Genomic DNA, 25,472 nt, shown 5'->3' with positions numbered 1-25,472 from the left:
CCCCCTCGCCTCCCCTCTTCCCCTCCCCCTCGCCTCCCCTCTTCCCCTCCCCCTCCTTCCCCTCCCCTCCTCCTCCCCCTCCCCCTCCCCCTCCCCTTCCTCCCCCCTCCCCTCCCCTCCCCTTCCTCCTCCTCCCCTCCTCCCCTCCCCCTCTTTCCCCTCCCCCTCCCCGTCCTCCTCCCCCCCTCCCCGTCCTCCTCCCCCTCCCCTCCCCCTCCCCTCCCTCCCCCCCTCCCCGTCCCCCTCCCCCTCCCTCCCCTCCCCCCCTCCCCCTCCCCCTCCCCCCTCCCCCTCCCCTCCCCTCCCCTCCCCCTCCCCTCCCCTTTCCTCCCCCCTCCCCTCTCCTCCCCTTCCTCCTCTCCCCTCCTCCCCTCCCCCTCTTTCCCCTCCCCTCCCCGTCCTCCTCCCCCCTCCCCCGTCCTCCTCCCCCTCCCCCCTTCCTCCCCCCTCCCCTCCCTCTCCCCCTCCCCTCCCCTCCCCCGCCCCTCGGCCCCGCCCCGCACCAGCCCCGGATCGGCGCGGGGGAGGGAGGGGGCGCAGGAGCCGCGGAGGCGGAGGCGGAGGGCGGAGCGGCGGGAGGGGCGCGGCCGGCATGGACGCCGAGTACCCGGCCTTCGAGCCTCCGCTGTGCAGCGACCTCAAGCACCTGTGCCGGCGGCTGCGGGAGGCCTACCGGGAGCTGCGGGAGGACCTCGCGCCCTTCAAGGATGACCGCTACTACCGGTAGGGCGGCGGGGCGCGGGGCGGGGGCGGCGGGGCGGCGGGGCGGCGGGGGCGGCGGGGCGGCGGGGCCGGCGGGGGCGGCGGGGGCGGCGGGGCGCGGGGCGCGGGGCGGCGGGGCGGCGGGGCGGCGGGGGCGGCGGGGCGGCGGGGGCGGCGGGGCGGCGGGGGCGCGGGGCGGCGGGGCGGCGGGGGCGCGGGGCGGCGGGGCGGCGGGGGCGCGGGGCGGCGGGGCGGCGGGGGAGCGGGGCGGCGGGGCGGCGCGGGGCGCGGGGCGGCGGGGGCGGCGGGGGCGGCGGGGCGCGGGGCGCGGGGCGGCGGGGCGGCGGGGGCGCGGGGCGGCGGGGCGGCGGGGGAGCGGGGCGGCGGGGCGCGGGGCGGCGGGGCGGCGGGGGGCGGCGGGGGCGGCGGGGCGCGGGGCGGCGGGGCGGCGGGGGAGCGGGGCGGCGGGGCGCGGGGCGGCGGGGCGGCGGGGGCGGCGGGGGCGGCGGGGCGCGGGGCGCGGGGCGGCGGGGCGGCGGGGCGGCGGGGCGGCGGGGCGCGGGGCGGCAGGTCGGGGCCCGGGGACGGGCCGGGGCGGCAGGTCGGGGCCCGGGGCCGGGCCGGGGCGGCAGGTCGGGCCCCGGGGCGGGCCGGGGCGGCAGGTCGGGGCCCGGGGCCGGGCCGGGGCGGCAGGTCGGGCCCCGGGGCGGGCCGGGGCGGCAGGTCGGGGCCCGGGGCCGGGCCGGGGCGGCAGGTCGGGGCCCGGGGACGGGCCGGGGCGGCAGGTCGGGGCCCGGGGCCGGGCCGGGGCGGCAGGTCGGGGCCCGGGGTGGGTCGGGGAGGGGCGGGAGCTGATCGCGGGCCTGGAAGCCGGAGCCCCGATTCCGTGTCCCGGGAACCGGCCCCCGGGCTGGGTCCCGGCTGCGCTCCTCCCCTCCCTCCCTCCCGGCCACGCTGCCCGCCCCGGCGCCCCCGCTGTCCGGCCGGTCTGGGGACTGACCTCCCGTTGGTCCCGCGGAGAGGCCTCTCTCCTCTGAGGCCGGGGCCGGGCCTTCGGGAGCCCCTGAGGCCGGGCCAGGGGTCGGGGCCGGGCCAGGCCCGGGGCCGGGCCCGGGGCTGGGGCTGAGCGGTGCCTGCGATCAGGCTGTGGGAAGCGGCGAGCACCCACAGGCGCCGTGCGCTGGGGTGGGTTTGGGCGGGTCTGTGCTTATCTCTGCATCCCTCTCCTGAAGCCAGGGCCAGCGTGGGGCCTGCCCCTTCCTCCCGCCGTGCCGTTCTGGGGGAGTGTGGCCCTGGCAGGGGCTGGCCGCCTGGTGTGGCCCGTGCGGAAAGGGCCTAGCAGGGCTGCAGCCTGAGCCGGGATGGGCTCACCCTCACTAGCTCCGTGGCTGGGAAGGCTGCCTGCGACGGCGCCTCCAGCTCCCTCCTCTGGAGCGTGGGAAGCTTGACCAGGTTTCTGAAAGGCGGGACTCTAAGCACGACCTGCTCCCTGCATGCTAACGGGTGGCGAGTGTCCTGAATGGCCATCTTTGAGGCGGCGGCAGGCGTGTGCACACGCTCCGGAGAACGTGTGTCACAGTTCCGCCAAGCCTTTCCGGAGCCCGAGGCCTCCCAGGGCTCACCCACAGTCTGTCAGTGAGCAGTGTATCCGTCACAGGCACTGGGGGGTTTTAAATGTAATTCCGATCACATGGTGGAGCTTCTGGATGCGCCTCCACGTCTTCCACTGCAGCTCCTGGGGGTCAGTATAAAAAACCTGCAACCCGGAGGTCCAAATCTTATTTTTGGCCTGTTCCAATCTCCTTTTCATGAATCCCCCCTGCTCTGTTTTTTCCTCTATTTTATTTTCTTGGGGGTTAGTGAATAGCAAAATGGTATTTATGCAGGTAGCAGAGGAGAGAGCAAGGCCACCTCACTGGTTAACCCACGGCTGGACTGTCCTTCATTCACCGGCCATGCATTCCCCTCACAGTTACCGAGCATCCGCGGTGGTTCTCGGTGTTGGGGTGGGTGGGACAGGCAGGGCACCTGCTGTCAGGGGGGATGGCTAGTGAGCACGTGGCGGCCTAGGGCTGAGTGTAGGGAGACCCCGGGCCCTGTGCCATGACCAGCGTGACGGGCGCCACTTCGGAGAAGGGTCAGGACGCTCTTTGGGAAGGTGACATCTGGCTGGGAACTGAGGGAGGGACAGTGAGCTGGGGGAGGTGAGGAGAAGAGTGGAAAGTGCCAAGTCCCTGGGTCCATGAAAACACGGGGTAGTCACGGAACAGGCTGCAGACCAGCGTGCTGGGGACGAGGGGCTGGGAATGGACAGGGCCAGGCCATCAGAGGCCTTGCAGGCAGCCCGATGGAGTGCTTGGAGTTCCAGTGTGGGCCAGGGAAGGCTCTGGGGTGGAGGCAGTGACACGGGCCGTTTGGCTGCCTGTCCTACAGCGGCACTGGAATCTTTGCTCGAGAACAACTTCTTTAAGTTGGCTCCGGAAGACAATCCGGGCGGGCACTGAGGACCCCGCCCTCGGCCCTGAGAGCACGCTCACCGCAGAGTGCTCCACCGACCACACGGAGTGCTGGCAGGGCGGTGAGGCTGCTGTGTCCTGGGGAGAGGTTTGGGGCCCTGCACTGCCTTCCACCGCTCCGCTGCGCATGTCTGTCCGTCAGGGAGCTGCGCCCTTGCGGAGCTCAGGAGCACGCTTGGGCATCTCAGTTGAGAAGCCGATAGTCACAGCGCCTGCCTCTGTCTGGCGGGGAGGCGAGTGTGCTACTATCATTTTTGCTCCTACGCTTCTCACCATCTGCACGTTCCCATCAGCGGTTTATGATCAGCAGGCGCCAGTCCTTTCCTCCCGGGAGGGCCAGGCTCTTGGCTCCTGTAGCTCAGGTTCCTCAGAACAGGGCGTTAGCTGCCGGCTCTTCGCACATTGGCTGCATCATCTGGCTTCTCTGAAAACGGCAGCTGTGTGGGCAGAGGGCTCGTCGTGTTCACAAAATGCGAGGTGACCGTTGTACTGCCTGCCAGGGACAGGGGAGCCCCTTGGAGGGTGCAGGTGGAAAGGCAGTGGGCTGGGCATAGGGAACCCCGACTTCCAGTCCCAGCTCTGCCCTGTGCCTTGGGGAAATATCGAATTTCACTGGTGATCCATTTCCACACCGGAAACATGAAGCAAGGATGTTGTGGGGCTCAAGTGCTTTATGGAGATAACAGTAGAAATGCTTCTAGCCCTAGCCGGTTTGGCTCAGTAGATAGAGCGTTGACCTGCGGACTGAAGGGTCCCGGGTTCAGTTCTGGTTAGGGGCACATGCCCAGGTTGTGGGCTCAATCCCTAGAAGGTGTGTGCAGGAGGCAGCTGATCAGTGGTACTCATCATTGATGTTTCTAAACTCTCTCCCTCTCCCTTCCTCTCTGAAGTCAATAAAAATATATATATATTTTTAAAAAAGACAGTTACTAAAATGTTCATAGCAGCACAATTTGTCATCTTCCTGAACTAAAACTCAGCAGTTGAATGAGTAAAGGTGGCTTGTTCCATGATGGAATATTATACAGCAATCAAAGCAAATAAAACAACACACAATAAAGTTGAGCCTCACAGACATCATGTGAGCAAAAGCCAGACACAGGGAGTGCCTACACTTGGATTCCACTTAACAAAACCGTACAGAGCAGGCACCATGTCCCACTGCCAGGGGAGGGTTACCCTGAGGGACTTCGGGCTGGCGATGTTTTGCTTCTCAGTCCGGGTGCCGGTTACACAGGTTATTTAATCGTGAGCATTGGTCCCGTTGTCCGTGTGACCTGTGCACCTCTCCGTATGCTCATTGTGCTTCAATGGGAAGCTGGTAAGAAAACCCGCTCCTGTGTCTCACTGGTGACATCGGGCCTTGCCCTCCCCCGAGCAGGGCGTGGAATCCGGCTCCCTCACACCCGGGCCCAGGAGCTGAGTGGGGGCCAGGCCCACCAAGGGAGGAGGGGCAGAGGGCTGACCCGGAGGGGGTTCTGGCAGGAACTAGGTGTGGGCAGTGGACGCCGGGCGGGCAGTCGGCTATGTCCATGTCACAAGCGGCGGAGTGTTATACAAAGGAGAGGACAGCGAATACGTTCCCCTAGCGCTCAGTTCTCAGAGGATTGGTGCTTGGCCGTTGGCTGGCCCATGTGTTGTATCTCGTGCGATCACCCCGTGAAATACACGCGCAGCGGAGGTGGGCTGGCTTCTTCCTGGCCAGCGAAGTGATGCCCAAGAGGCTTCCGGAAGCAACGTTCTGTCCCCTGGGTGAACTCATCGGCCATGGGGCTGGCCCGCGTCTCACTGGCCTAGGTTAGACCGCACGTCCAGGAAAAGTTGTTTGCGGTGACGGCTTCACAGCAGCCAAGCTCTGGCCTATGTATGGTGTTGAACCGGACGGCATGCATTCAACATGGGACCAGTGGCACCAGGGCAGGGCGATTCGTGAGACGGGTTCTTTTTACATTATTATTTATTTTTATTGATTGTAGAGAGGAAAGGAGAGGGAGAAAGAGGCAAAGACATCAACATCACGCCGCGGCTGCCTCCTGCACGCCCCTGACTGGGGATGGAGCCCACAACCCGGACAGGTGCCCTGACGGGAATCAAACATGGGACCGCCTGGTTCCTAGGTCGACGCTCAGCCACTGAGCCTTGCGGGCCAGGCAAGACGGGTCCTTAATGCTGGCCACGCATCAGAATCTCCGGGGGAGCTTTTAAAAACACAAGTGCCAGGCCTGCCCTGGAGGATTACGGTTTCATTAGTCCGGCTGGGTGTTGGCCAGGATGGAGAGCCCAGGAGGTGAGGAATGTTTGGAGCATCAGGCCTCGGGAGCCTGGGCAGCCACTCGTCCGTGGGCAGGATTGTGGGAGGTCATTAGCCAAGGCGCCCTGCCTGCCCCCAGCTCAGAGGCCACTGTCAGGGCCCACCGTGGCCGGTCCTCCCGTTTCCGCTCTGCCCGCTGCCCGGCCTCCGTTTTGGATGAAGTCAGCTGGTCAGGGTGCAGTCAGGTTTAAGGCCAGAGAGCCGCTTTCCTGATGAAGGCAGCCTGCGCATTTCCACCCGGCCCCCGGGCTGAGGGGCTGGTCACATCTCAGCGGGCGACCCTTTCTCCTGGCGCTCATGTCATTGGAGGCAGCCCGCTGAGCGGGGGTCCTGGCGGCTCTCCGGGGCCTCCGTTTCCTTTTTGGGGGAAGAGTGATAAGTATCCCTGATGAGGCTGTGATTTTAGAACAGCTTCTCTCCGTCATGTCAAAGGCAGACAAAGAATTTCCTTAAACTTCAATACTCGCAGCTTAGGGCTGGCCGCACCCTGGCGTGCCAGGGAGGCTGGTGCTGTGGTTCTCTGTTTGCAGCAAGACACAGGCCCCGGCGGGCCAGGGCCCGAGGGCCCGAGCAAACACGTGTATGAGGGGCCGGCACAGTCAGCTCCCAAGACCTAGCCGTCCTGTCTGCGCTGTCCCTGCCCCACTCCCCACACGCTCCTGACCGCTCTCTTCTCCCTCTTGGGTCTTCCCCCACAGCTGTCCCCACTTGTCCCCACGTCTCAACTCTGACTCCTCCTGTTCGTTTGCAGCTCTGCCCGAAGTGCCCTCAGCCCGGCCTCCGGGCCACCACACTGCCTGGCCCCCACCTGCTGCCCTGTCAGTAGGGCAGAGGGGGGCCCTGCATGTTGGCTCCACATGGTTTGTTTCTCCACTTATTTCACAGACCAGCTCCCTCCCACCATGACCAGCTCCAGTTCTCTCACACCTGTTGCTCTAACTGCAGCCTCAGTGTGCATATTGTTAGCCATTTCGGGTGTGCATACCTCTGAGCAGCACTGACATCAGCTGCCATCGCTGAGGCAAAGCGGGGCTATCACGGCCCCCAACCTGCCGCTGCCGCCCGTGGGAGCACGCCCACCCAGTCTTCTCACCTCGCTGCTGAGTGGCTGGGCACTCTCCCACCCCCCTCCTGTGGGAGCTCCCATGCCCGCTTCCCCTCCTGAGTGGCGGCCTTGACCACCCAGTCAGGAGGGTCTCCTGCTGAGAGGAACCGCCCCCTCCAGGCAACCTGTCCAGGCGCCACCCACTGTGGTGCACCACCGGTGTCCTGTCCCCTCCTTATGCAGCTCGGAGCGTGGGGCTCACCACCAAGCCCCGGGGCTGCTCTTGCCCACGTCCCTGGTGGCCTCTCCCCCTCCAGCCAGTGACCCCCTTCAGACCCTCGCCCTGTGCGCCCTGAGGAGCTGGCCGGGCTGGGCCTGCCTCGGTCCTGCAGGGCCAGCGAGGCCTGCTCTCCCGTTCTCCTTCCACACTGACCTCCACACGCTTGCGCAGCTTCTCAAGTAGCGCCTCTTCCTGTTTGGACTTCCCGCACTTCCCTGAAGCCATTGCACTGTGACTCACAGCGTCACACAGCCCAGCAGCAGGAGCCGCGAACGCTGCTGTTTATTGCCTCAAACCGCCTGTCAGAGGGGTGACACTGTGAAGGATAGCTCCCTCCTCCTCGAGGTGCTGGTGTGTGACGTGAGAACCAGACACAGCAGCTCCTGTTACCTGTCCGGCAGCCTTCCGGGGCAGAAGGAGCTGGTGACCGAGGCTGGAGGTGGGTGGCATCTGTGCCACCCTGGGAACCCCCCGTGAGGGCACCAGGGCCTGCTCCAGGTCACCCCGTGACTTCTGAGAGTTCCTGGTCTTGTCTTGGCCTTGGAACTGTTGTAAAGCCAGGCTGGATTCTGGGACATTCGGGGACGTTTCTCAATAAGTTATACGGTCCGGAACAGAGAAAACTCAGGTGAGATTCAAAATTCACATTCAAGTCCACACCATTTCTTATTCGTTAAATGGGGACAAAGGCCGCTGACAGCTCATCAGTTGTTGAGGTGACGCGTTGGCTCAGACCTCAGTTTTCAGGCGCCGGTAATTGGTCATTCTCACGGGACAGCATGACCCTGAGCAGAGCCGGGGAGGCCTCCTGAGGATGGAGTGGGGGCCACATGGGGGGAGGCTGCCAAGATGTGAACCCCTTCTCAGGGCTGATCGGACCGCATGTGAGAAATGTTCCCTTCTGAGCTTCAAGAGGAAGCTTGCCAGACTGACAGAAGCTCGGGTGGGAAGCCTGGAGGGGAGGGGAGGGGCCTGCTGGGGGCATGGTTGACGGATCAAACTTTCTCGGAGGCCCAGAGTAGGTTGGGTCCCTTTGCCTTCTTCCTGAACACGGTCACACACCTCTCCACTTCCCTCTCGATCACAGTGAATGCTGGACGGAAAAATAAGCGAGGAAAAGCGTGATCTAAGTGATGCTGGACAGCAGCTCTGGAGAGAGCAGCTAGGAGCCTTCCCGGGGGGGCAGCGCGGCCCTCAAAGATGTCAACACTTTAGAACTCGCATGGAACAGCGAGGGTCCTGGGGACTCTCAGGAGCGGCCCAGCCACTGGCTCGAACCCCGGGCAGGCCTTTCCGCACCAGATAGAGCTGCTTCTGATGGGAGGGGCACCGGCTGCCTCTGCCTGTGGGTTCGTCCTCTTCGAGCCTAACGTAGTTTTTCAGTTCCTTTCCAACGTTTGAGAATCCTAAGGTGTCGCATGAAAAGGCCTGTTCGGAGTCAGCCTCTTTCGAAGTGCTGAGCGGCAGCCGCCCCTCTAGACGATGCCCACGCTCCGGTTCGCCGTACCCACTGACCCTCATCTCCTTACTTGGCTGTCCCCACATGGGTGCTGTGTCCCTCAGTCTTCTGGCCTTTTCTCTCCACGTGTCTCTGAGAAAGGACCCGAGAAATAACCTTTCGTTATGGCTCCCGTAAGAGCTGAGGTTTGAGATTCAAAGTGCTAATGGAACTTCTTGTCATATAATGTACTCTGTGTTCAGGTGGCTCCTTTCCTTGCTATGCCCCTTCCCTCCAACTCCCAGCCCTTCCCACCTCCCCTTCCCTCCGACTCCCAGCCCTCCCCACCTCCCCTTTCCCCCCTCCCCACTCCCAGCCCTCCCCACCTCCCCTTTCCCCCCTCCCCACTCCCAGCCCTCCCCACCTCCCCTTCCCTCTGACTCCCAGCCTTCCCCACCTCCCCTTTCCCCCCTCCCCACTCCCAGCCCTCCCCACCTCCCCTTCCCTCCGACTCCCAGCCCTCCCCACCTCCCCTCCCCCCCACTCCCAGCCCTCCCCACCTCCCCTTCCCCCCCCCCCCCCCCCCCGACTCCCAGCCCTCCCCACCTCCCCTTCCCCTGAGGGCAGCCCAACAGCGTGCCTTCTCTCCTCCCTGGTCCGCTCTGCCCAAGCCCCCAGTGAGTTTGGTGCCCTTCCTGGTGACACTGGAGCAACCTGTGCTGGTGGTCACTCACTTTGCTCAGGGAGAGCAGGAACTGCATCTTCGTCCTCTGGTCTCTTCCCACCCACCGAGCTTGTGGACAGCTTAGTGAACGAACGTGGGTACTTAGGAAGGAGGCTGAGGCCTTTATTTTCCTCACTGGGTTTGACTTTAAGCCCACTGGACATGGAGACAGGGGACGTTTTGACCGATGCTGCAAAGGTGAATCTCAAATATGCGGACTGTGGCTCTCGGCTGTCCTAGATTACAAACACAACTGTGAGCCGAGAACCCAAACCAAGCTGATGCCTTCGCACTGGCCGCCCTGCAGGCCCAGGTGGCCCCAGCGCCTGTCAGCGCCGGTGCTGGGCGGAGACGCGGTGGCGGCGGCCGTCCGGAGAGGTTTGCAGAGGCTCCGAACAGCCGGAAAGCTCTCCTCCGTCACTCGGGCTGGCGGCAGAGGGTTCCTTCCACCTCCCCGCGGCCACAGCTCTTTGGGAATACAGAAAGCTGCAGATTCTCTGCCAGGAACACGAGACACCACAGTGTCTTCCCGATCCCACTCGCATGCCCCGTTAGATGCCCGGGAAGCGGGGTGTGGATGAATGTGGGGGGGCCCCCTCCGCTGAGGACAAGGAGTCATTCATTCATTCACGCCTCCTTCCCGCGTGTGGCCCCGCCTCTGGGCTCTAGAGTGGGGGAGGAGGGAGACCCACCAAGCTCCGCCCCCAGCCTCAGGCCCCGCCCCGCCGCGCCTGCCGCGCCTCTGGCCCCGCCCCCATCCCAGCCGCTCCGGCCGCTTCCGCGCACGTGACCCGCCGCGCGTCGCGCTCTGACGAGTCGCGGAGCCGCTGCCCGGCCGCTGTGGTTCGGCTGCGCCTGTGGCTGCGCCTGCGGCTGCTGAGCGGCGGGGCGCGGGGCGGGGCGGGGCGGACCCCGGCGCCGGCCGCGATGGAGCCGTGAGTGCGGGCCCGGAGGACGGAGGCGGCGGCGGGGGCCGGTGTCCGGCGCCCGGGCCCGGAGTTGGGGTTCCTGCGTCCCGCACCCGGGAGCCCTGCCGCGGGGCCCTCCGCCCACACCGGGCGCGGGGACGCGGGAGGGGGCGCTGCCGGACTTTGGGGGGACTCGGGAGGGGCTCCGCCGCCGGGCTGGGTGGGCCGTGGGGCCGGGGTGCGGGGTCCGGGCCCGGGGAGCTGGGTGCGGGCGGGGTCGCCCAGGGCACCGGGGCCCGGCCTTCCCGGGGAGCCGGGGGGTGCCCGGCAGTGGCCGGCTCTGGGCCCCTCGCCCGTCCTCGGCCGCCGGGACCCAGCCTCCCAGGAGAGGCGCGACCCCCGCGGGGAGCGAGGTGCTTGCGAGGCGGCTGGTGATGCTGGCGCGCTGGGAGCCTGCCAGCCTCTCCGGGCCGGGGTGCCCGCCTGCCAGCTTGCGGCCCGTGGGCTCCGGGCCCTTTGCCTCGGAAGTTAGGGGCTTTGAGTGGGGAAGACCTGGCCCGGCCCCGGGGCGCACCGTAAAGCCGCTTCCCACGCAGCTGTCACCGGAGTCCCAGGGGCACCCAGCGAAGGGGAGAGAACTGGCCACCAGTCCAGCTCCTGAGCGGCAGGAAGTCAGGGAAGGAGGGCGGTCCCCGCGGTCCAGCGCGGCCCTCACACGGGACTGTGCTGCTCTGTGCACTTGGGGCTGCCTGGCCACTTCTGATCACAGACATAGGGGCTAAGATCCAGGCACCTGCCCAGAGGCCAGCAGCTGTGATGGGGGAAAGTCTGACCTTAGCACCGCGTGGGAGGCCAGCCTGGCACCCCGCCTCCCTGCTCTGTAGACCCAGGTGGAGGGGTCAGTGTTACTGCCTCTGTGCCCTCGGGAGCACCGCTCATTTGTGGGGTCTGTGACTGGCACCGGGAAATGCAGGGGGGTGCCTTCTGGTGCTGTGCAGAGTTGTGACCCCGTGGCAGAGTGACACCGGCACGCTGAGTCCTGTCACCCGCGAATCTCCCTCCTCGATCGCACGCGGCCCCGGTGTGTGTGCTGGCGGTAGACCTTTCCACAGGGCTCAGAGGCAGAGGGGGTGACCTGTGTGGGCTCCTGCCGGACCCGGAGCCGCCTGCTATCTGACGTGGTGGCAGTGGTCCCGCTGCGGAGCGGGGAGCAGGGGCAGCACGGGTGCTCCTGGGAGCCATGTGCCCTGCTCCACTGAGCCAGGGCCCGGGAGGTGGACGTGTTCCCTGGCAGTCAGCTAGCCACTGCCCAGTCCAGCACTCAGGATGGCACGGACCTGGGGATTCGATAAAGCGATTGGCAGCGAATAAAAATCCTAGGAGAAAACAAGCCTGAGCTTCCGAAGGGAGTACTGGCCTTCGTGCTCTTGTTGGCAGAGGTGACTGAGCCCCGTTTGGGACGCTGACAGGCTGCAGGAACGGGGAAAGAGGCTGAGAAAGAATGGCTGGGGGGATGGCGGGGAGCCGTGCGGGGTCTGTGACCCCAGGGCCTCCCTGCTCACATGCAGCCCAGCCCACTCCTTCTAAAAAATACATATTTATTGATTTTTTACAGAGAGGAAGGGAGAGGGATAGAGAGTTAGAAACATCGATGAGAGAGAAACACACACACACACCCCTCCCCCCCACTGGGGATGTGCCTGCGACCAAGGTACATGCCCTTGGCCAGAATCGAACCTGGGACCCTTGAGTCTACAGGCCGACGCTCTGTTCAGTGAGCCAAACCGGGTGGACACAGCCTACTCTTTTTAAAAGGACGGGAGAGAGTGCTGCCCAAACCAGCCTGAATGAGGAATCCAGCTCTTAAAGATTGACGTTCACGTTCCCCGCAAACTCCATTCCTTATCTGACAGCGAGGGGCGTGTGAGCCGGGAGGAGAGGAGAGGGCGAGTCCCACCCAGCTCCTAGCGCCGGACCTTCCTGTTGGCTGCTGACTACAGCGAGTGGATCTCTCTCAGGTTCCGTTTGCTGCTTTGCTCTTTCTGTAGCATTTCCCTGCGTACCTAAATAAGGTTGGCGTCTGGTGTGGGTCTTGCTTGGTATTTACAACCCGTTTTTAAAGAGTGTACTCTGCCTGTCCCTCTCATCGGGGACATTTAAGTGTGAAGTGTATCAGTGAGACTCCCGTCTGCCCCCAGCGAAGGGGCGGGTGGCCCACGGGCCCGCTGTGGTTCTGTCCCAGGCTTCCTTCGTGGCAGGCCTGCGTCAGTATCCTGGCCCCGCAACCGGAGAGTTGGCCAGGATTGTGTCTCTGAGAATAGGTTTGTTTTTCCTGAACCACAGTGATCTCTGGAACCAATAAGAGAGAACAGAGTGTTACGAAGCCCCTGAGTCTCTCAAGCTCACAGCTAGTAAGGGCAGGGCTGGGACGGAGGCCGGTGGTCAGCTCCAGAGCCCCCCCTGACACTTTCCACGCTGTTGCTGCTCCGGTAACAGAGGCGATGACTGAGCAGGGCTTTCGGGAAGTAGCTGCCACAGCGACCCTCCGTGACGGTCCCTTAGCCCCCTCGCTCTCACAGTTTGGGAACCAGAGAAGGAAGGGATTCTCACTGCCCAGGTCAATGGTGAAGGCCCTCCAGCCCAGGCAGTGGGCCTCGAGATCCCAGTTCTTAACCACTGGGCTGCACTGCCCGTGACCCTGCGTTGACCAGTGTGTGGTCTGCTCCCTCCATCTGTTTGCCCTGCGAGGGTATTGGTGGCCTCCCCAGCACGCTCCTGGGCGAAGACGCTGGGTGGACAGCCTCGGAGGCGTACACGGGAGTTGGTGGCTTGCTCATGCACATACATCCTGAGGTTGTGGGGCCGTGGCTGCCTGCATATGGCTTTTCTGAGTAGCTAAAGATAAATTATTTGTACCATATTCAAGTCGGTTGATTGAAATTTCAGAGTTCTTGTTCTGTTCCTTCCCTCAGAGTTTCTTCCTGAAACCCAATAAATGGCAGGTTTGAAAAGGAAAGACTTCGGTGAGGAGGCCCAGGAGTGAGTGTGAGGGAGTTGGGGGCCACCTTTGTGCTCCTGACCGTGTGGGTTCAAATCCCACCTCACCGCCTGCTGACGGGGCCTCGGCAGGCGGTCCCTGTCTGTGAAAATGGGCGGATCACCCCTGCCTCCGGGGAGCACCTGCCTGGGGCCCAGGAGGTGCCCAGGGAATGCCAGCTGCTCCCACCCTGTCCTTCCGATGGCTGAGTCTGAACTAGAGGTGCCAGTTACGCAGTGGTCGTCGGGGGTACTGGTAGGATGGAAAAACAAAAAGCTGGGGGAGGGGAAAGCACAGCTCCTACCACTGCTAACCAACATGATGGCCCCCGCGCCCTCCGCTGTTCTGAGCACTGACTTCACCGCTGCCTCCCAGCAGCCCTGCGCTATCGTGTCTCCGATCTGTAGATAAGGACTCTGAGGCACCCAGCCAGGGCTTTGGGCCACAGAAGAAATTACTTTTATGCAGATTTCTAGAAGAAATAGAATCTCAAATAAATGGGAGGGGATCGAGAACGGAAGCCCTCTCCACTGCCTAGATTCTCATTTTTTTTAAATATATTTTTTTATTGATTTTTTACAAAGAGGAAGGGAGAGGGATAGAGAGCTAGAAACGTCGATGAGAGGGAAACATTGACCAGCTCCCACTTTCACACCCCCTACTGGGGATGTGCCCGCAACCAAGGTACATGCCCTTGACCGGAATCGAACCTGGGACCTTTCAGTCCGCAGACAGACGCTCTACCACTGAGCCAAACCGGTTTCGGTTAGATTCTCATTTTTAATTCTTAAGTGGAAGCTCCCAGGACGGGATAAAATGAGTCACTAGAGCCGAGACCGGTTTGGCTCAATGGATAGAGCGTCGGCTTGGGGACTGAAGGGTCCCGGGTTTGATTCCGGTCAAGGGCATGTACCTTGGTTTCGGACATATCCCCAGTAGGGGGTGTGCAAGAGGCAGCTGATGGATGACTCTCCCGCATCGATGTTTCTAACTCTCTATCTCTCTCCCTTCCTCTCTGTACAAAATCAATAAAATATATTAAAAAAAAAAAAAAATGAGTCACTAGAAAGCCCTCGGCCTCCCTGCCCCGCTGATGTCCCTGCCGTCGGTGCCGTCGGTGACGCAGGGCTGTGTGTGCCGGTGTGCCCTCCTCTCCCCAGAGCCCGAGGACCAGCCTGGAGGTGTTTCCTCGCGTCCTCCGCTCACCAGGTTCTCCCTTTGTGGCCATTGTGCTGCGGCCCAGACGGAGTCCACCGCGTGCTCCCTGCCCGCCGCCTGACGGCCGCCTGAGGGCCGCGGGGCAGGCAGAGTGCGTAGAGGGAGCTACTGTTGGCGCTCCGAGCACTCTGCCTCCCTCCTGCCCGGCTGTCCGGCTGCAGGGGAGGGAGGGGCCTTCTTGGCGCAGAGATGGGAAGTTGGAGGTCACGGCGGCCTGTCCGTGTCCGTGTCCGGGGTAGGCAGTGGCCTTGAGGTGTCAGAGTCTAGCCTTTGGGACCTCGGGAGCAGAGCCGTGGCAGGGCGCCGTCACCTGGCTGGGCTGCGGGGCCCGGACCCGCTCTCCCCAGCCCGTCCCACAGGCTGTGCGGGGCCCGGACCCGCTCTCCCCAGCCCGTCCCACAGGCTGTGCGGGGCCCGGACCCGCTCTCCCCAGCCCGTCCCACAGGCTGTGCAGGGCCCGGACCCGCTCTCCCCAGCCCGTCCCACAGGCTGTGCGGGGCCGCGGAGCGGCTCCCTCAGCCCCTTCCCGGGGACCGGCGCATCTTGGGAAGAGCCCCATCTGTTCATGCAAACCCGAGGGGCTGGGCCGCTCTCCTCTCCGGGCTGATACCTCAGGGCTTTCCGGGCTCACGGCCGCTGGGCCCAAACGCTAGTGGGCCGGGCCCTGCCACTGGCTGTCTCTCCTCGGCACCGCAGGCTGAGTGCGGCTCAGCCTTTGGACCCGCGCCCTGAGTCCTGCTTCCTCCCTGTGACTGGCTGCAGTCACCGCCCGGAGGCCCGCAGGCCCCGCCGGAGAGCGGGCCGCTGGGCACGGCCACGTCAGAGCCACGGCGTGGGCCACCTTTGCCCCGGACTTTGGCCGGCTGGCTTCCGGCTGAGGAGCTGGCAGCTTGGCCTCGTGGGGGAGGAGGGTGTGTGTGCACAGAGCCACGTGAGCCTCGTGCCACCAAAGCAAATAAGCTGATTCTCTGCTGTGGGTAAGCCTGCCCCCCCTCCCCCCCAGAGGGTGTGTCTCACCTGCCGGGAGGCGTGAGCCGGCTCCTCAGGCCGAGACCAGGAAGTGCTAGCGGAGTCAAAAGCAGAGCGCCCCGCCCCCAGGCCCCCCACCCGCTCCCAGCTCTGGGTTTACGGGCCTCCTCTTCAGGATGGGGGGGGGGGGGGACCGGAACGGCCTCGCACGTGGCCCTGGCGTGGTGTCTGGACTGCACTGCGTGGAGACCGGTGTCTTCTGGTCCTTCCCGGGCTTGTCTGGTCTGCCCCCTCTGGGGAAGGGGTTCTGAGTGAGAAGTGACTCTCACTCCCACCATGGTCTCCTGGCCAAGGGACAGAGGAGGGTGAGGAGGGCCCCTGGGAGGGTTAGTGTCAGGGTGGTTTCCATCGCAGAAAACCAGACCCCGCAGCGAAGGTCAGCAGAGCTTTACCCCCACGGGTGGCGCGTGAGGGTCTCAGACCGGAGGGACCTTGGGCAGGAAACACGGCCAGCGGAAAGAGACGGGAAAGGATGCTGGGCTGTGACCGCTGACAGTCATAGCTGCGTGTTTGCGTGTGAGCGACCCAGGGCCTCCCCCCAGGGGCCTGGCCGCCCACGGGGAGTGGCGGGATGTGCCCTGCGTGGGCATGGAGCCACAGCCCATGGTCCGGCCCCGATGGGGGGCTGGGCTGGCGCTGTGCAGACCACGCAGGGCAGGGCCTCTCGGAGGGCTTCCCGCCGAGCCCTGAGTCACGGAGGCTGTTGTCAGGGTCACCTGGGCTCGGCGGGTCCGGTTGTGCGCTGAGGGCTTTCAGGGGAGGGCCTGCTGCGGTCCAGCGGCTCCTGCCTGCCTCACCCGCTGGCCTTGCCCCGCAGGCTGGCGCCCATGCGGCTGTACACGCTCTCCAAGCGCCACTTCGTGCTCGTGTTCATCGTCTTCTTCGTCTGCTTCGGCCTGACCGTCTTCGTCGGGATCAAAGGTAGGTGCAGCTTTGGCCATGGTATCCTGTACAGTCACCCTGTGCAGCCCGCCCGCTGTACCCACTCGCTCCCACCCGGCAAGGCCCGATTCTCCCTGACCCACCGGGTGGAGGGGTGACCCTGTCCCGCCCGCGCGGCAGCCAGGGCCAGGGTGCAGCGTGCAGCCCCGGGTGGCCTTGACCATGTTCCTTTCGCTGGGAAGCCCAACATTTCTGGAGAGGGTGTGTGCCAAGATCCCGCCTGGGCGCTGGGCAATCCAGAGCTTGCTGGCTGGCGAGGAGCAGGCCAGTGGTGGGGAGGGCGGGAGATGCTGGCAGCGTGAGGCTGCCCTGGTGATGCCCCAGCTCTTGGCAGGAGGAGCCTGCAGACGGCTTTGGCCTTGACCTCGGCCCCGGGTGCCTTGCGGCCCCCAGTATGCTGTTTGAGGGGGAGAAATGGGTTCTGGGCCTCAGTTTTCCATCTCTGAGAAAGGGACCATTTCAAAGGCCATTTCAAAGCTAAAATCAGCAAAAGATAGGTTTCTTTTTTTTTTCTTTTTTTTTAAAAATATATTTTATTGATTTTTTACAGAGAGGAAGAGAGAGGGATACATAGTTAGAAACATCGATGAGAGAGAATCATCGATCAGCTGCCTCCTGCACACCCCCTACCGGGGATGTGCCCGCAACCCATGTACATGCCCTTGACCGGAATCGAACCCGGGACCTTTCAGTCCCCAAGCCGACGCTCTATCCATTGAGCCAAACCGGTCTCGGCAAAGATAGGTTTCTTAACCTAAACTGAGTCTTGGGTTGGTGATGGACTGAGAGAGCTGGGCAGAGAGAGGGTGATTACTTCAGTGCCATTTGCCTGCTGCTGCTGCTGAAGATGATGGTGGCAATGGCAACTGTAGCCAATCTTGTTTCCTCTTTTGTTAACCCTCCCCAGGACATTTTCCCATTGGTTTTTAGGGAGAGTGGAAGGGAGAACGAGAGACAGACAGAAACACTGATGTGAGAGAGAGACATCCATAGGCTGCCTCCCGTGTGATTCAGCCAGCGTCAGGAGCCCACACCTGGGCATGTGCCCTTGACAAGAATCAAGCCCAGGACCCTTTAGTCCACAGGCTGTCGCTCTATCCACTGAGCCAAACTGGCTAGGGCCTGTGGCTTTAATTTGCAACTCTCTGATGATCAGTGACTTTGAGCATTTTTCCATAGGTCTCTTGGCCATCAGTATATCCGCTTTGGAGAAGTGTCTTTTTAGGTCCTTTGCCCATTTTTAAATTGGATTTTTGTCTTCCTGGTGCTGTGTTGTGTACATTTGTTATATATTTGGAAATTAACCCCTTATCAGATGTATCATTGGCAGGTATGTTCTCCTAAACAGGCGGTTCCCTTTTTCTGTTGATGGTGTGTTTGCTGTGCAGAAGCTTTTTAGTTTGATGTGGTCCCGTTTGTTTATTTTTTCCTGTTTCTCTTGCCCTAGCAGATGTATCGGTAAAAATATCTCTATGTGAGATGTCTGAGATTCTACTGTCTGTTTTCTTCTTGGATTTTTATGGTTCCCCAACTTCCATTGAAGTGTTTGATCCATTTTCAGTCTATTTTTATGTATGGTGCAAGCTGGTGGTCTGGTTTCATTTTTTGCATGTGCCTGTCCAGTTTTTCCAACGACATTTGTTGAAGAGATGTGACCACTTCTTTTAAGGCCAAAGTCCTAAAAAATTACAGTGCAAGCATTTATGAAGACTGCATATCTGTTATATCAGGAAAAGCTTTGAGTATATATTAGCAAGTATGCTTTTTCATGTTCTCTGCTGAGTAAATGTTTTTGGAAAACTGGAGTAATTGGGTGAATTGACAAATGCCTTAATTTTTCGGCAGAAATCTTTATGCTTTATAAAATAGGTAGATGCCCTCTGTGTCATGAGCGTTTTCTTGGTCTGCGGTGCCCAGAGCCCTCATAGAGGCAGGGAGAGGTCTCTGCGGGGACAGAAAACCCTGGGGATTGTGTGCCTCGTGTGGTGGCCGTTGGTTCACCTGCCCGGAGGTCACCAGCAGCGGAGTGGATGCTGTGTGTCTGTGTGTTTCACATACATGTGCAGCCTCTGATGACAGACCAGGAGAATAGGACCACCACCATATAACGTATGTCTTGGCATTTGACAAGAGCCAGTAAATTAATTATCAGTGGAGGCTTTAACCTGCTTTTTCCTTCTGTTACACTTTAGGACCCAGAGCGATCCAGACTTCTGAAGCTAATTTTTCACTAAATAATAGCAAAAAGGTAAGACTGGGTCTGCGTGGTAGGCGATGGGCCATGGAAGCATCCAGGTCATTAGCAGTGGCCGCCTGTCCTGCAGGTTCTTCTCAGCCAACACGGCCAGTGGCTGGCCTCTGGGTCCTCGTTTGATGAAATGGCGTTTCCTGCTGCAGTAGATGCCTCAGTGCGAGAGGGGCTGGTGGCGCGGACACTGAGAGCGCAGCGGTTCACGGCCGTCCAGAGGCCGCTGACTCCTGGCCTCATGCTGCAGCTCTTCCTGTTTGCCCAGTGCACCGCGGTCGCCAGGCTCGGTTAACAGCAGTGACAGTTCTTTTAATGAACTCAGTTTAAATGGAATATCCTTTTTTTCTTTTCTTTTTTTAATTTTCCTTGATCCTTTGCCATCTTTAGAGAAAAACAAAAGTTCTTCCAATTGGAGGATTTTGGTATTCTTTAATAAATACTAACTTGCGAGAGCCCAAATAACTAAACACTTTTACTTTCCTGTGTATGAAATGAAATTTTTTTTTTAAATATATTTTATTGATTTTGTACAGAGAGGAAGGGAGAGAGATAGAGAGTTAGAAACATCGATGAGAGAGAGTCATCTATCAGCTGCCTCTTGCACACTCCCTAGTGGGGATATGCCCGCAACCAAGGTACATGCCCTTGACCGGAATCGAACCCGGGCCCTTCAGTCCCCAAGCCGACGCTCTATCCATTGAGCCAAACCGGTCTTGGCTGAAATGAAATTTTTATCTGTAAACTGAGCACACTTGTCTTGCATTCTCATAACACCATAACATCTGATTATCTGACCCCAAATATTAACTTGTCTGTTCTTCCAGCTCCCTGCTACGTGTCCACCCTTACAGTTTTCAAAAAGGCAAAAAAAAGAAAATACCCTAAAACCTATACCTTTAATTGTCCCCTTTGCTACTGCTGGCTTGAAAAGGGTCCCGGTGTAGCCCATTTCTCCGCATTTCCCTGTTTTCTCTAACTCTCAGCCTGAGTGAGCACCTGATTGGAAGAGGTGCAGCCATGAGGCCCCTGATCGGAGTTTGCCTTTTAAATTTTCTGTCTTAGCATGTCAGGTGTTGTTTTTTTTTTGACACTGAACATAGCAGCCGTCCCACAGGCTGACTTGCTTCTGAAGGAGGATGGATTACCCTCCGAGAGATCCCCTCACGTGGGTGAACATGGGCACGGCTCTGGGCATGGGTTCGATGGAGACCTGCCAGAGCATTAAGACCCAACAGCACACGCTGGCGTCAGAGACTGAGCATGCAGACGGTGCTTTCTCCGGAGCCGCTGTGCAGACACCGGAATTGGGTTTCTCAGCAGACACCACGGAAGGATCATTGCCAATGGGGTCCCCTCCAACTTTTCTCCCCCAGGGGGTTAAGACTCTTCTAGAGCTGAGGATAACAGATAAGACACGTCAGACATGTCTGGTATATTGATATTAAATTAAGAGTTTTGCGAACATATTTCTTTGGCATCCTGTTATCATACGTCGCATCACATGCCCTTTAACTTTCCTGGAGATGGCTTTCTGGGAATGGGCGTTGTGCCGAGGCTGCAGGTGGTGGGAGCGCCTGCCCGGGGGTGTTCACGGAGACAGATGTGCGTTGTAGCAGTTAGGCCTTTCTCTTTCTGGAAGGCGGGGTTTCACTCCCGCCCTCGGGGACGCGCCGTGTCTGGCCCAGCACCATGCTCGGCCCTCCTCGCTGGCTGTCCGCTTTGGGTGTTTAGGTGAGGTACTTGGTAGCTGCAATGGGAACGGAAAGGTCACACGGTTACTTAACTTCTTTCTCTTTCCCTCAGTTGAAGCCAATTCTCATACGTTCGAATCCGCTGTCCACATACAATCAGCAGCTGTGGCTGACGTGTGTTGTTGAGTTGAATCAATCAAAAGGTAGGAAGCCTGGCGTTGGGTCTGATTCTTCTGTGTACGAAGCCCCACGTTGTAAAAGTCGAAAGAGCTTTCAGACCTTTTAAAGTGATTTCAAAGGAGGGGTTACAAGGATGGTCTTTATTCTTTATAACAGCAACAATGTGGAAGCCCTCAAATGCCCTCGTGTCCCCCGCACTAAGTTACCCTGTAGCACCCCAGGACCAGTCACCCCTGGGGAGGGCAGCTCGCCCCCCAGGAGCGCTGGTCAGCTCAGCTCAGTGGCTGCCTTTCCAGTGGGTCCGCCCCCCAGAGACACCGGCAGTGTCTGGAGACATCGGGACATGTTGATTGTCACAACTCGGGAGGCGGGCGCTTCTGGTGTGGTGGGCAGGGAACACGCCATCACGCACAGGCCGGCTCCGCACAGCAGGGAATCTTCGGCCTCAGGGTCAGCGGTGCCGGCTGGGAGGCCTCCCCCGAGCACCCCGGGCGGACACAGGGCCTGGGCCCTGCTCACCGAGGCGGCTCTGATCGTGGGCCGCCTGGGAGAACCGAGGAGGATCACCACGTGAGCTTCGTGTTCCGGGTTCACGCGAGGGGCTTTGGCTGAGAAAAAACTTGGGGGGAAAAAAAACCTTGGAAAATGCATATTAGAAAAAAGTCAACTCCTTTTATGGTAACATTTTAAGAAGATAAATTTGATAGCATTGTGTATTTGTATGTCTAGCAGATGGCCTGCGACGATGGGCACGTACCTGTTAACTTGTTCTCTAGGTGGAGGGATTGCAGTGTTTAATCCCATTGTCATAGTATGAGCATGTAATCAGAAAAAATTATATAATCAGAAAATATACATCTGTTTTTATGTTCATATAAAATTAAATTTAAAAAATTATGTGGGGTCTAAAAAGTAATTCGTTAGCTGTGCACTATTTGTCCTTCCATGAAATTAAGCTAATGGGTGGAGACCTGCCTGGCCTGTCACAGAGCCAGGCGGGCGTGTTTGTCCGCATGAGTGCCTGGCGTCCCTGACACGGAACTTCTCTCTTGTAGAAATGTCTATGCAGACGAGCTTTCTCATGACCGTTAAAGTGGATGGTGTAGCTCTCGATGGAACCACCATGTTCATTCATAACAAAGTTCACAATCGCACAAGGACCCTCACGTGTGCAGAGGTGAGTGCATTCCATGGCCCGTGGTTACTCAGCAGGCCACACCATCACAGACTTGCTTTCTTAAGTAAAAAACTTCATACCAGTGATGGCATGGAAAAACCATCTGCCTGTATAAATGCTTATTAACACACACACACACACACACACACACACCTGTACACCCATGCACAAGCACATACATGTACACAAACCCACTCGCATGCACACACATGCCCTGAGGATGTGTGGCACCTGCGTTGGCTGTTTGTGGCGCTTGCTGCCTGGGTGTGTGTGGGTGACTGTGGCTGGGCTGCCCGCCCGCCGCACAGGAGGGCCTGCCACTGCTCGGGTCATTTCGGATCTGGGCTCTAGGTTGTTCGCAGGCCTCGTGGGAAGAGCAGCCAGTGGGCGAGCAGCGTGTGGCTGTGGGAGGGGGGCCCGACGGCCCACAGCGGGGGAGGAGCCTCGCTCTCGGTTCTGTCAGGGGGTCAGACCAGGCCCCTCTGAGCGAGGAGGCGCCGTCGGGGGGGGGGGGTGGAGGGCAGGGGGCGCACAATACAAGCGTGTCTTAGCGTAGAGTTAGGAGAGCGGTTTCCTGCTGGGCCTCAGCCAGGTGCGCTCAGACGGCACCTCCTCAGGCCTCGCAGCGGGCCCACGGGCAGGATCTGTTACCGGAGCTCGTTTCATCTAAGAAGAGCCGAGCTCAGAGCGGTCAGAGCACGGGCCGGAGCGACGGGCGCTGAGGAGGGGCCAGGATTTCAGCCCAGGCTCTTCCGTCCCGAAGACTGTGCCCTCCGTGCGCCGCACACGCCTGTGGGCAGCCCCGGACACGGCCTGCTCGCCTGGCCGGGAGGGTGCCGGGAGGGTGCCGGGAGGGGCGGTCCCTGCTCAGGGGCGGGATCGCCCTCTGCTGATGCCTAGGAGATCCTGAGATGGTCAGAACCACGGCCGGGGGCTGGCATGGCAGGCAATTGCAGGAGTGGGCCGAGGAGGAAGTGAGGCTGGGGGGCTGATGGGTGGGGTCTGGGCCTGTGCGCCAGTGTGTTTGTGGGAATGCCAGGGCTGTGTTACACTGAGCTGCTTTATGCAGGTGCATAGTATGAGTCATCCAAAGTAGCGGCTAAAGTCTGTAATTCAATTTTGTTCCCAAAAATACCCATTTGGGTCTTTCTTTCTAAGAACTGCTTTTGGCTGGCATCTGCATTTTTCTGGGCTTCTGGTGCCTTCGCTGGAGATGATCCGTCCGATCATCTGCTGTTGGGACGTGTCGCTCCTGGGTCACTGGGTGGGAGAGTGAGTCTCGCTTGCCTTAAAGACACAGCTCTCCCTGTGCGTCTGCAGAAGTGTGCGGAGATCATCGTCGCCCACCTCAGCTACCTGAACTACACGCAGTACACAGTGACGGTGGGATTCGAACACCTCAGACTGCCCCTCAAGGACGTGAACTTCACAGTAAGTGCGGCCGACCGCAGAGGATCCGGCTCCCGGGTCCTCTCCCGTTCTTCCGCTGCGTGGCTGAAATTACGTTATTTTGGATTGTTTAAAGTTATAGTTTAATTTAAACCACAGTTTAAAACAAATTTATTATTATTATTATTCACTATTCATAGTTAGTACAATACAAGGTGAGACAAAAGTAGACTTACCGATGTTCATATGGAAAATAATACAGTAATTAATAAATATTAATTATTAAGTGAAATCATCTGGCACGTGCCCTGACCGGGAATTGAACTGTGGCTCCCTGGTTCATAGGTCGATGCTCAACCCCCAGAGCTGCACCAGCTGGGCTCCCGGAGGCATTTTCCTGGTTACTTTTTAACGTTTAATTTCTCGTGCCTGCACGGGATTTGACGCTGTATTTGCCGATGTGTGGTCAGAGGAGGCGCTCAGCAGTGGTGAACGGGGGACGTGGACCGAACCTGTAGGCTTTAATCAGGGAGACGGGCCCAGGCCATGAACTCAGCCTGTTCACGTGTCCACTCTCGGAACGGCAGGGTGAGCCAGGAAGGAAATGTCTGCAGCCTGAGTGTTTGCTGGGATTTTACTGCTTATTTCCTTTGCAGTTTCATTGCCTCGTGTCCAGTGTTTTCAATAGTATGTGTGTCTGCGTGTATTTTTCAGTGTCAGGCCAGTGAGTTGAATCTAGTGTAGAAGAACCCCTGCTTTGAAGGGGTTTTAACTGCTCAGACGGCTTTCCTTCGGAGCATTGCCCGTGGGGCCCTGCGGCCCAGCGCCGTGCTCTGGGCCTGCTGTGAGCTGGCGTGGCCGCGGCTGGGCGGGCTGCCTCCGCACGCCTGGCGGGAGGGAGAGGAACTGACGGCTGATTTGGTTTCAGAGGCAAATTTTAACGTTTCATTGAGTCTTTTTTAGAACATCCTACCTACTCACAGTTTATGTCTTTTTAAAAATCTGTTCCTTGCCCTAACTGGTTTGGCTCAGTGGATAGAGCATCAGCCTGCCGACTGAAGGGTCCCAGGTTCGATTCCAGTCAAGGGCATGTACCTTGGTTTCGGGCACATCCCCAGTAGGGGGTGTACAGGAGGCAGTTTCTCTCGTCGATGTTTCTAACTCTCTACCCCTCTCCCTTCCTCAATAAAAAGTCAATAAAATATATATTTAAAAAAAAAAAAAAAAAAAAAAAAAAAAAAAAAAAAAAAAAAAAAATAAAAATCTGTTCCTTTTCCTGGAAAGCCTGGCATTCTCTAACAAAGAGACTGACAGTGTTGATTTTTTTTTTATGAGATATAAAAGCCAAATGCTCTTTTATGATTATAGACTAATTTATCTGCCAGGCTCATCATTAGTATAACATCAATTAAACCTATTTTCAGCTCTAGGCCATTAGTATTTTCAAAGTCTGTGTTCTTTGATAACAAAAGGGTAATATGCTAATTAGACCAGGAGACCTTCCAGGTGTCCTTCCAGAAAGCCATGGTGGCGGGGCCGAGGCAGAGGTGGTTCGGGGCGATCAGGCCGGCAGGGGGGCAATGGGGGCGAGCAGGTTGGCAGGGGATGGCAGTTGTGGGCAAGCAGGCCAGCAGGCAGAGTGGTTAGGGGCAATCGGGAAGGCAGGCAGGTGAGCTTTTAGGAGCCAGCAATCCCAGATTGTGGAGAGGGATGTCCCAGATTGGAGAAGGTGCAGGCTGGGCTGAGGGACAACCCCTCCCGCCCCCACCACCCGCGCACGAATTTCATGCTGCGGGCCACTGGTATCAAAATGTGATGTGCTAAAATTTTAGGACATGTAAGAAAGTAGAAGGAAAGAGAACATTTTACCTAACAGTCTCATACCTAGAGGTAACTATTATTATTTTTAATCCTCACCTAAGGATATTTTTCTATTGATTTTTAGAGAGAGTGGAAGGAAGAGGGAAAGACAGAGAGAGAGAAAAAACATTGATGTGAGAGAGACATTGCCTTCTGCATGCACCTCACCTGGGGCTGGGAACTGAGCCTGAAAGTGAGAGGTACATGCCCTTGACCAGAGTTGAACCTGCGACCCTTCAGTCCTCGACTGATGCTCTATGCACTGAGCCAAACCAGCGAGGGCCACAGATAACTCTTACTAATAACCTGGTGCACTCCCGTTTTTGTGCTGTTTTACTGTTTTAACTTTATTTGTCACCTACAGTTGACATTCAGTGTTATTCTGTGTTAGCTTCAGGTGTACAGCACGGAGGGCAGACAGTCACGTGCTTCACGGAGTGGCCTCCCTGGCATTTCCACTGCCCTCCTCGCCCCATGCACGGTCATTGCTGTGTGGGCTGCGTTCCCTGCGCTGCAGACTACTTCCTTTTAGATGCATTTCTCCTCAAACTGTGTCCCCGTTCCCATTCTAGTGGAAGACTTACGACCCCGCCTTTTCCAAGATGGAAATTTGGTTCCGGTTCGTCTTTGTGGTGCTTACCTTCATTGTCACTGTAAGTACCGTCCGCCAGACAGCCAGGCCACAGTCTGACAGGAGCGGGTCAGTGTGTGAATTTTGATCGCCCAAGTGCAGACCTCCGAGCGCTGAGACCCGTGTGCGGCGGGCCTGACCCACGC

The 25,472-nt window shown here is 59.4% G+C and overlaps 1 protein-coding gene across 4 annotated transcripts in view; it reads left to right on the top strand.

The window, feature by feature from the left end:
- Nucleotides 1–568: 568 nt before the first annotated feature.
- TMEM181 (transmembrane protein 181) overlaps nucleotides 569–25,472 on the top strand; it is a 34,015-nt gene continuing 9,111 nt past the window's right edge. Inside the window, exons 1-7 of one of the 4 annotated variants that reach the window (XM_036413537.2) lie at nucleotides 570–723; nucleotides 16,026–16,129; nucleotides 18,343–18,398; nucleotides 20,202–20,292; nucleotides 21,325–21,446; nucleotides 22,767–22,877; nucleotides 25,268–25,348. In XM_036413537.2, coding sequence (XP_036269430.1) covers nucleotides 593–723; nucleotides 16,026–16,129; nucleotides 18,343–18,398; nucleotides 20,202–20,292; nucleotides 21,325–21,446; nucleotides 22,767–22,877; nucleotides 25,268–25,348 — 696 coding nt within the window. In that variant the 5' untranslated portion in view covers nucleotides 570–592. Of the gene's footprint in view, nucleotides 724–9,792; nucleotides 9,952–16,025; nucleotides 16,130–18,342; nucleotides 18,399–20,201; nucleotides 20,293–21,324; nucleotides 21,447–22,766; nucleotides 22,878–25,267; nucleotides 25,349–25,472 lie in introns of those variants that run through there. The other 3 variants (XM_036413539.2, XM_036413538.2, XM_036413540.2) reach the window with 3 other exon arrangements.

This window comes from Pipistrellus kuhlii, unplaced genomic scaffold (genome assembly GCF_014108245.1).
Source record: "Pipistrellus kuhlii isolate mPipKuh1 unplaced genomic scaffold, mPipKuh1.p scaffold_m20_p_5, whole genome shotgun sequence".
NCBI lineage: Eukaryota > Metazoa > Chordata > Mammalia > Chiroptera > Vespertilionidae > Pipistrellus > Pipistrellus kuhlii.
Note: the sequence above shows the minus strand (reverse complement) of the source record. Positions and strands in the feature narration are given on the sequence as shown.